Source organism: Carassius carassius, chromosome 45, assembly GCF_963082965.1.
Source record: "Carassius carassius chromosome 45, fCarCar2.1, whole genome shotgun sequence".
In the NCBI taxonomy this organism is placed as follows: Eukaryota; Metazoa; Chordata; class Actinopteri; order Cypriniformes; family Cyprinidae; genus Carassius; species Carassius carassius.
The window spans coordinates 23182763-23194382 of NC_081799.1; the positions used below are offsets into that span (position 1 = coordinate 23182763).

Here is an 11620-nt window from a genome sequence, read left to right on the forward strand (position 1 = left end):
CGCGGCCTGCGAAAATCCCATGGTTAATCATAGTGTGTCATAAGAAGACGGTACCCTACGAAATCCTGCTGCAACACACTCACATACACATATACACACATTCAGCAGGAATTATTAATATGTGTGTTAATATGATTTGCTTGAAACGCTTTGGGGGGTTTTCATGATATAGCTTAGCGTAATATTAGGGGTTTCAATTAAAGAGACAAATCCACGCAATATCTGGAGTTAGTGCAGATGCATGTATCTTTATATAAATAAACAAACCTTAAAATTCACTATCTATCAATTCAGATCATTTAATCTGTTTTCAAATTAGTATGTATTTAACTTTGTAAACACATAGTGGTATGATGTGTCTATGGAAGGCAGACGGGGCCAAAACTCGTGTGAAATTTGTTGGTGTCAACACACACTGTTAGTCCGTCTTAACGCCACAATTTTTAATGTGCTTCTTTTGTATTCGTAGACATGCAGATTCTTGACATTTTTAGGGCATCAGTTTTCGCCACATTTCTTTAGTACCTGTAAAGCTGCGGAAGTTGCGGATCATGTTTAGAGAACAAATATAATGCCTGATGTTTGCATACCAGCGTACCATTGTGACATCCTTCAGAAACATCAGGAATGAGGTCTGATGTCCAATTCCATTGTGACATATATGCAAATATAGTCTCAAATACAGAAATTTCATTGGCTGCTATGCATATTGTCACAGCGTGGACAAACAGTGCATATTGACACACTCACATTTTTAAGTGTTATGTTTAAAGACTTTTGGCCCTGTCTGCCTTCCACGTGTCTGGCGTATTCAGGATCTCTGCATGTGACTGTGATGCTTAGCGCACCAACATGCTTTTACTGTGACAGTGTGGTAAAGCGCAACATTATCCCCTTAACAGATTACACACAAACACCAACGCGTATTTTCTGTCTGTCAGAGGTTCAGGTTTGATCATATTACGCTCGGTGTGTTCTAGACCCACTCATGATTGATAACCACATTGTCTAAATCAAGCATTATTTAATGCAATGGTTCGTTTTAAAGCCATCAGATTGCATAAGAAACAGATCACAGAGAGCTGACACTGATTTGCACAGGAGAGCATGAAAGGTTAAAGCATGCATAATTGAAAAGTGAGATCTGAAAATCTTGAGAATGTGAAAGTTCAAAAGGGGGCCTTCAAAGCCCTCATATGGAAATACTTTTTTCCGAAAGAGCAAACAGTGGCAACTGGGTAAAATGTGAAGCACATTGATTGGTCAGTGCATTCTGTTGCTCCCACATTATGACCAGTGGCATTTATCAGCTAATTTCTGCAGTTAAAGTTTGACGCTCTTACTTGTATCTTACACTTTTTTTTAATCATTGTGCTTTATCCCTGAGGTGCACTTATAATGTTAGCCGAGGATTTTATGCAAAAAATATCATAGTTTAGTTTAACAACCTTTAAAAAGTGACTCAAAAACATATTATTCATTTCATGGGTTAATAAAATGAAATAAATTGTTATAAAATAAATTAGTAAAAAAAAAAATTTTTTTTTGAATAAGCAAACAACCAGTTTTAAGTTATTTTGGAGAATGGGGGAATAAATGCCTACGTTAGTCAGATATGATCTTAAGAACATTCTCCAGCTAACATCAATAGCCTAAAGGAAGAACTTTACTACTTTTCACCCCTGACTTCCTTCTGGATATCTTCTCAAACCTCACTCAAGGAACATTTCCAAAAAATGTTTCCTTCCATATTCTTGTCAAAGCACAACACTGAGGGTATCCAGCCAGCTGGTATAGCTCCAACAGTATAAAACCTTGAGTCTTTGCCTTATTTTGGAATACAACAGTTCTTAGACCAAACTGAAATCATTAGATCATTCCTCTAATACATTCCCATACTGAATTTAGTGTATCTACAGTAATCAGTTCTACATGCTCTGGTCAGTCTCAGACACTTAAACCTTATTCATTCAACTTGACGGTATACAAAACTGATGCAAGGAAAGAATGGAAATACACAGCTAAACATAACCATAAAGTGAACTTTGTTTGATCAATCAGGATAGAGTATATAGTGACACAAGACAAGTAACATCACAAAATATCACAGTGAATCATCTGATCCATCGCTTATACTCACTAGTACTGCAGTTTCCCTCCAAAACCATGTCACTTCCTGGGCAGTGATGTCACTGAGGGAGTGGCTTTTGTTTGTTAAAGGGATTTTACAAAAGACTAACAGGATGCCAGGAAAGATCAGCTCAAATAAATGCCCAAGTCTTTTATAAAACATCTTCTCAAATCAAAGTGATTTACAATTACCTTATATGTCTACTTAATTGTGATATTGAAATATAAAAGTGAGTTTAATATTTTATCTAGTATATTAACAGACATTTAATAGGGGATGTGATGTATTATGTGACCTTGGAATACCTTCTGAGGCATTTTGGAGAGTTTTCTGTGGATGTGTGTCTGTGAGAGCAGGAGGTTGTGGTGTTCCTGGCTGCAGTCATTCATTGTTTCAGTGATTCTGCTTCCTGTTGAGGCTGTGAGGGGTTCTGTCCGGGCCCGGTCGGCTCTGCAGTAATTTTAGGGTATTTGGGTCTGGTTGTCTTGTGATAAAGGATCAAAGTTGACCACTGCCCAGCACTAAATGCCTGTGTTAGCAACACATGTCAACAGACGACATAACAACCAGCGTTTCCTCCCAAGGAAGAAGTGTACAGCGCTCTGCTGCCGTTACAATAGATACCGTATCTCTTTATCCGGCCGTTCAGAGCACTGGTCGAGGAGTTGAAGAAAAGGAAATTTCATAAATTTCTTATGAGCAATGAAAGGTATAAAAGGAACGCGTTTAATGCCTTATAGCTGCATGCATTTTTTTTAAATGTTAAAATAATCAGTGTGTGTATGCTCAGAATGGCGATTTTTATAAATGGATCTTCTGCATGCATGGAATACCCAGATGACCTAATACATTTGCTAAAATGTGAAGTATACAACCAGATCACGGTGTGTGAGAGCCAAATCCCACAATACAATGCTCTAAGTTTGATTAATGAACCAGCCATGTTATGTTGTAATTTTTTAACTCTTACTACTTATTTGATCAAATGGTCAAAAGGTCCATTATGCAGAATTGAATAAAAATAAAGTAAAAATAAATAAAACAATATTGCACAATTAAATATTCAACAATGGGATAACATACCGTACTTAAACCTTTATTTGCATGCATATCTTTGAAACAATTCAATATTGCATAAAGTTTTTGCATGCTATTTGTGTAGGCATAAAGTGCATTGCATGTGAATCAAAACAAAACTGCATTAAAAATACAAAATAAATGAGAAATGGTCAGAAATGCTAATATTTGTAAAAGTGCTTTTCACACTTAAATTGTTAACCCAGGGTCATTCTCAGCCCCCTGGTAAATGAAATCCAAGGTTATTTTATTTCATGTTTCACACTGTTCATAATTTAGCTGCGGTTAACAATTAATATTCATATGGTGACCTTTCATAAAACACTGGGTTAATGTTCTCATTTGCATATTTTATGGTGTCAGTGTTATTGATTGGAAGAATGTAGCATGCAACCGGTTTACATAATGTCTCTATCCTCGTATGCAATGTACTATCAAGTTTTTCCTGCATGGACATTTTTGACTATAAAGGTAGGCATGAAAAGGTTTTACCCGAAATCAAAATGTTTTTTCCCCTCAAATATTAAAAGGAGTTTCCGTAACTGTACAAAAATAATTTGGTTGATGGTTGCCAAGCATCTAGGTAGAACATTGTAACACAGCATCGATTCACACTGTACACATTTAGCAGGGCAATGTGGGATTAACCCTGGGTTAAAAGCGGTGCTAAATTATAAGTGTGAAACCTTCCTCTACTGGGGATAAAAGCGGGTGTAGAATAACAAAGTTAAGCACAGTGTGAAAAGCGGCTGTTTCACATACTATTTTAAACCGTAAAGTATATGCAGTGAGTTAATATTGTACTGTAAATATAAGCAAACATTAATGGCAGTGCTTGGTTTTTAGTGCACGGCTCTTCTGAACTGCCTCATGTGTCTGCGGTCAGTGGTGTGTTGTGCCAGGCCTGAAGTCACAAAAAGCTTGAATTTGTCACCGTCTTCACTCAAGCACTTGGATATCTCCCCCTGATCCCCCCCGGCCTCCTGTTCCACACCGCTTTGGCAGGAACGGATCTCCTCACAGGCTTCAAAATGCTTCATGGGAAATATGGCTGAGGCTATTACAGTTTGTTCTTCCATATGTACTGAGGGGCTGATGGTCTGGGCAAAGTGCTCCATCTTGGTTTGACTGTGCATCTGTGCTCTCAGTAACAAAATGAGAGTGAAAAGCATTGGTCAGCACAGGTCTTCTTCCCATCTGTCCGTTCCACTGATGAAGAGAGGTGGAAAAACTGCTAAACTCTGCGGTTTTTACAGCCTGAAGCAAACATGGAAAAGAATCCATATGCATTCTTTTTAAAACATTTTTTTTAAAGTTAAAAGGGGCAGAGAGAGGGATTTTTCCTCTTTTGAAATAATATAATAAATACTGTATACTATTGTGCAGAGGTAGCGACAGAATATAAACTGTGGTGTTTTCATTAAACAGTAGCTTTGTTCAAGTATGGAGGTCATTTCTGTATCACTAAAAAGACTCTTTGTAGGAATAACTGGTTCAGTATGTTGAATAAAATATGAAATATTGGGAGAAAATTTAATTATACTCTCAATGGGAAACTAAAACTGCAATTAACTGTCTTAAGTGAGTCATTGATTCATTCAATCGATTTGTTCAAAACAACTGATTCATTCAGAAACGAAGCACAAGAATGTCTTTATGAATGGGTCACTGAATCATTGACGACAGATTCAAAACAAACTTTTTTTGGAACTTTTTTCCTTGGCTGTATAGTGCAAAAACAGACAGTATTGTGTATAAATGATATGTCACAATATTAATTTAGATGTTGCGATTTTTTCAAATATACGTATTTATGATATAACATTACCATTGAATTATTAATAAAATAGTGATGAACGAATGGCAAAAGATTATCGAGTTCAAGGCTGGCATTTCAAATCCCATTAATTTACGACAAATGTAATTCACACGGTGTGAAGTTGCCCACCTTATCAGTGTGAGAATGGGTTTTTCCTGCAGTATTTAACATCGTTCAGTCCTTCACGTTCTTGACATCTCAATGGCTTTAAGCTCTTGGATGGTAATTCCTGGAAGTTTGCCATTAAAAGCAATTGAGAGCGTGAGAGGATCAGTTTGGGAGTAACTGTGGTCAACCTTATCATTCCGCTCCAAGTGTGAAGGAGCAACTCAAGTGTCATAATCTTCCACTGCAGCCTGTTTGTCCACTTCCCGTTTAGTTTAGCCAAAGGGACATGTCTTTGCAGAACTGGCATCTGGAAATGACCAAACTTTAAATCCTAAAGCTAATCTAACCCAGAAGCACAAGACAAAGGAGGGTTTGCTGGATTACCTAAAATTATAGACTTTATTTAAAACTGGGAGCGTTTTCTTATTTATACTAACCCATTTGTTCCAAATCCAGTGAGCTACTACCATTTTAAGCAGATTCACAATGTGTAGGATTTACTAAAATGCAGTCAGCACTATTATTATTTTATATTTTGTTCTTAATTCCAGAATGCATTACAAATTTGGTGAAAAATACATGCAAAATGATATGAGTCTAAGAAATGTGTAAGAAATTATAATATAAATAGTAAATTTATCATATATTATATTCAATATATTCAAAAACAGATTCAAACCATGTGAAATGGAACATTTTCTCATTAATATTGGTCTACATCCTGAACAGATGAACATTCTACGAAAATCAGTCATGGAAAAAGTGAGTGTCGTGCACACAAATGACTCAATGATTTGCTTCCTCTCAAAAAACTAATTTTAATTAAAACAAAAATGCTGAATCATTAACAAGTTTATAAAACAGTGATTTAGTTACATAAATAAATTGATATCGGTGTATCAAATCTTAAATTCAACTTCATGAGAATGTTGACACGGGTGAAGAAGTACAATCGTTTACCTTTCATAATAAATAAAATGGAGAAAAATGATATCTCTGTTTCTAAACGAACAAAAAAAGAAAAGAAAAGAGCTACAGACATACCTCTAAGGAAGGGGACACTCGACAATGTTTTTGCACCAAAAAACATATGAAAACTGCTTTTTAAAATCACAGAATACAGAACCATTCAGTTAAAATTAAAGACAGTGAAGTTGGTTGGCTTTCATTATTAACGAACAAGTTTGGTAGTTAGAACTCCAGTTTGGTTATTTTAAAGCGTTAAGACAAGGCAAGAAAGAAGGCTGTTTTTGTTTCGTTGAGGAATCCTATAGGAACGACAAAAAGAAAAACAAAAAAACTAGAAACGTAAAAAATAAAATAGCATTAAAAAAAATGTTTGAACAGTCAGACCTACACAGCAACTTTCTGTCTTGCACAAAGTTAAGATGTCAGCAGATAGGCATGTACATGTTATTGTGCATAAAAATGGAGCTTCGTTGTGACTCGATTATTGTAGAAAGAAACAAGAGCGTCAGGCCAATCGCTCGGCATGTTTGCGTTAACATCGATACTGTTGGATCTACATTTCTAGGCGTTTTTTGAGGCACATGGGCCTGCATTTCTTGCATTCCCAATTCTTAATGCTAAGGCTTGCTGCTCTGGTTCACTGGGTGTCCGTCCAAACATGGTCAGGTCTACGCCAACGCATCCTGGGCCGCTCAGATCGTGCATCGGAGGTGGCTCTGCATAGATACCCAGCACACCGGTTCACTGCCCGATTCCAGCCCCGACAGCACGGCTGTGTTCGGAATAACACGCTAGCGTACTGCTTCTGCAGCTGCAGTGTGTAGTATGGACACTGTGCAATGCAATACGCTTTAAATTGGATTAAATGTGAAAAACACCCAGTTTCATTTCCAAGATCAACTGAATTAAACATGCAACGTCATGAAATCACGTTAAGCGTTAATTGTGGAATAATGCTTACTGTTTCGCATACTATTTGTCACGCAGTAAAGTGCGCTAGCCTTCTGTTCCGAACACAGCCTGAGGCTCGCGTTTAATCCCTCTGATATGTTTTGTTTCAAACCAAGGTACTGCAGCTTCAAGTATTTTGCATTACATAGAATATTCTTTTTATAAATTAGTTAACGTATACATTTTTTCAATATTCAGACATATACTATCATATATACAGTACAATAAAATGCTCTCATTCTTTCATGACCATTTTTTTCTTCTTTTTTTCTTTTTTTTTTCCAAAGAGAATCCCTGAGATGTATGTCGACAGTCGCTAAGTTTCCACAAGCGCAAGCACAATGGGGTTGTGTGTGTGAGCGTGTGTGTGACATGCTTTTGGACGAAACAGCACTGCAAAGCCACGTAATTAGCCTGGTGAACTGAAAGGGAAACTCAAAAAATGGAGACGTGTTTTAGTTTTTCTCGTTTCTAACACTTCTTTAGTACACTGGTAACGTGTGACCAGTTCAGGAAGGAGTAAAGCTGAAGCCGTACGAGGTACTTGTCACTTAGGATGGAGGTGTTGTTTGGTTTAAAGCCATATTTCTTCTTCACTTTGAGGCTGTGAATGTTAAACAGAGAGATCTGGAGTGCTGTGAGGACTTTTGCCACTGGACAACATATACTCAGTGTAAACCGAAACATTGTGACATACTCTCACACGCTTTCACACAAATAAAGGGGAAACACACAAACTTCCACAACATGACAACGTTCCACTTTTTTTCCAATTTTTTTTGCGCAAACGTAAGTCTATACACATAATACCGGTGTGGTTTGTATTGTTTTTGTCATATCTTTTTTTTGTTTTTTACTTAGAAAGTGTACAAAGGTGGACTAGCCGAAGCGCTCGCGCACGAGCATCATGAGTTTCTTTTTGCCTTTGTATATCTGTTTCAGGTTGTCTATGAACTGTGTGAACTGAATGTGTCCGTCGTGCGCCATGAGGAAAGTCTCTCTGGCTTTGCTGAGGAACTCGATGAACTCGCTGTAGTGCCGCGGGCTGATGTGTGTGAGCCGCGAGTGTGTCGTGTTGATGTAGGCCCCGATCGTAGCATCTAAGAGCTGTCTTAGTGGGGCTTTGTCCAATGACATCAACTTCCCAGAGTTCCTGCGGCTGTGCAGGGCCACCATGCCAGGCGTGGTCAGCGTGCAACGCCGCAATATGTCCGACAGCACGGTGGCGCACTTGACGCTCTTCACCACCAGTGGGATGATGGCGGCGAGCTCGTTCTTTCCCAGCGAGTGGCTGAGTGCACAAGCCCAAAGCACATCGTTGATGGCAGGATGCGTGTCCTGGTTGTAGCTCAGGTTCAAATGCGCCATCGCAAGGGTGGCCAGTTTGTACGCGCGCATGGGGTAGCCGCGGTGCTCCATGTAGCGTGCGATGGTGAACAGCTGCGTGTAGCTCATGCCCGTGGTGGCCGCGTCCAGCACGATCTGGTAGGCCGTCTCAAAGGCGATGTGGTCTTTCTCGCAGAGCGTAAGGGCCGACAGTGCACAGTTCTGAGGGTCCTTCATGGCACACTGCAGGGCTAACGTCCGCGCGCTGCTCGCCAGGTTCTCCTGCTGATGGCAGTCCAGGTGCAGCCGGACGATGGTGCTGTTGGACATGACCGTGGTGGCCACGATGCTTGTAGCCTCGGTGGGAGTGAAGAGGGTGAACCAGCTCTGCATGATGCTGTCCAGTGCGTAGACCCCTGCAGACACATGAGGAAGCAGAATGTCACTCAACTTCAAACTTCACTCAAAACAAAAAAAAATATTCGTGCTGTGCTCAATTTATCAGCGCACATAAAAGTCTTAATATATAATCAAAATGTCATTGTAATTATACAATTTTTAAACAATTGTTTTATTAATTACATAATTGAAATATTTTATATAGAATTTTTGCATTAAATTCATAGTATATTAATAAATAATTACACACACACACACACACACACACACACACACACACACACACACACACACACACACACACTAAATATGTATATATATTTTTTTATATTATTTATATTTTTAATAATATTAAACAGCCTTGACTAGCTCCTTTTTTTTACTAGCCAAGACTTCATAATAGTGATAGCTTAAGGCTTAAACTTATAAATGCATTTTATTAACTAACAAACTAAATTATTCAAGTTATTTAATAAAAAATGTAATTTTCCTCATGGCTGTTTATAAAGTTATTCAAGCCATTTTTTGCTAAAATACCATGGTAAAATCACTGTAACAGCCTTGATTGCCTAGTTGCTTTTTTTGTGAACAGTGAAAGCTGAAGGCTCAAACTTACCAACTTCTGTGGCACATGTGACTAGCCATCGTACCATCTCTCGTCGCCGCCAGTTGAGCGTTGAAAGCGTCATACGCATTACCTGTGATTTATTAAAAAAGAAAATGTAAGGATATGGGTAAAACCAGGTATAAGTGGAGATCAATGTGTGCTGATGCATGAAGAAGTGGATACCTGAAGACCCAGCTCCAGGGAGACCTTCAGCAGAGTGATGTCCGGCAGACTGTCCATGAGCGTGGCTATCTTAAAGGCATCCTGCGCCAGTTTGAAGATATGAGACGAGGAGTGAATGTTCTTCTGTATGGACTCTAATACTGTCTCTAACCTTCGAGCATCACCTAAAAGCAAACACAGGAAAACAACGCGTGTTAAGACGTAAACATATGTACAAATGTACATAGAAAAGCTATTAAAACTATGAGATCGTTTTTCATAATTTCAAAGTGCGCAAATCATGCAGTGACCAAAAAAGTACATAGAAAACACACACACACACACACACACACACACACACACACACACACACACACACACACACACACACACACAGATAGATAGATAGATGTGATATAAATATATATAATACACATTACACATCATAAGCAATTTAGATGTATTTATAATTGGATGAAGAGATAATATGAACAGAGTAAATTTCTCTCTCTCTCTCTCTCTCTCTCTCTCTCTCCCTCTATATATATATATATATATATAATATATATAAGTGGTGGGCATAGATTAATTTTTTTTAATCTAGATTAATCTCACTGTGATCTTGAAATTAATCTAGATTAATCTAGATTAAAATGGCTCATTCGAATTCTGTGTGTTCAGAATTCAGAATATGTGTGTTACCCAAATAAAATTGACAAACAGTAGTCTTTGAGAAGGGGTTTATCAAGCTAGGTGGTGCATAAGAAAAGGGGGTCATCTCCTGTTTCCAAAATGCATCATAAAGTGCTTGAAAAAGCTGTAAACTAATTCCACATTGCACAAGGTGCAAACAACCTTACGCCTGTTTCACACATACTCCGTCTGCAGTGCGTATGCGTTGCATATTTTTTTACGCACCCATGTTAACGGATTCCAGTTGTGTTCCAGGAGCGTTGCGACTGCAGCAGTGCAGCGATCGTTTACAAACTGAGTAGCAAACTGCAAATGTGTTCCTGTGTGAAAGCACATCGAGTCCATGCTGCACCACATACGTAACGCACACGGACTGAATACGCACTGCAGACGGAGTATGTGTGAAACAGGCGTGAGCAGCGCCGTAGCTGGGGTCAGCGGGGACCCGGTGAAGGTTGTACCAGTGGGCCCTGTTTGAAATTGTTTCATTTGTATGTTGTTTTATTTTTATTTATTTGTGCTATTTACACAATGTTTTTTTCAAGTTTGTAGGTGTCAAGGTACAGAAACCAAATAATTAAATGTAAAATAGCACTGGATAGTCTTCAATGTAAAAATGAAATATACAAATCAAACCTACATTTATTCAGACACCTTCAACATTTCTCACATTATTACAGTTTTGTTATATATATAAAAAATTATATCTGGTGTCTGAATAATTTTTGGTTTGACTGTTAAAACTACAAAGTATTTCAGTCAAGAGCAGTGAGTGATTTTCTTTCATTTTCTTGGATTAACATTACAGTAGCCAGTAGCTAAATTAGGCGCGGTCACTTTAAGAGACTCTTTCACATCTTGTTCAAACTGCGATTTGTATTTGTTCGTTCAGGTGCAGGAGGGACTTTGAGGAGAACTTCACAGAAGAGAGCTCGGTTCAGTGTCGCTATCCGTGATATGCGGCTCTCGATCTCTCTCGTGAACCGAACACAGCGCGCGAGTAACCAGCTACTCTGTTTAGCTTTTCCGCGTCTTGTGTTTGGATGCTTTAATGTTTAAATCGACAAGCGGTAAGGCTTAAAAACACGTGAAAAAGATAAGCTTTCGTGATGATGCGCGGCAGTGGCCCGTCAACTGTCCTGAGCATCTTTTTAGGCTGGCCTCAGCCAGTCGGTTATATAAAATATCAAGGTGAAAGTCATCATAGCTTGCTTAGTATAGACCCAGCTCTCAACCCAACTTTGAGAATATATTAACGGCGATATTTTTTTTTATCGCCCGATAAGTGTCTAACGTTAACGCAGCATGTTAATGCCGATAACGGCCCACCACTAATATATACAGTACAGACCAAAAGTTTGGATACACCTTCTCATTC

At 38.5% G+C, this 11620-nt stretch overlaps 1 protein-coding gene across 1 annotated transcript in view; it reads right to left on the reverse strand.

The window, feature by feature from the left end:
* Nucleotides 1-5928: 5928 nt before the first annotated feature.
* LOC132127628 (zinc finger SWIM domain-containing protein 6) overlaps nt 5929-11620 on the reverse strand; it is an 80257-nt gene continuing 74565 nt past the window's right edge. Inside the window, exons 12-14 of the mRNA XM_059539586.1 lie at nt 9571-9734; nt 9397-9478; nt 5929-8797 (exon numbers count right to left, since the gene is read on the reverse strand). Coding sequence (XP_059395569.1) covers nt 7935-8797; nt 9397-9478; nt 9571-9734 — 1109 coding nt within the window. The 3' untranslated portion in view covers nt 5929-7934. The remainder of the gene's footprint in view (nt 8798-9396; nt 9479-9570; nt 9735-11620) is intronic.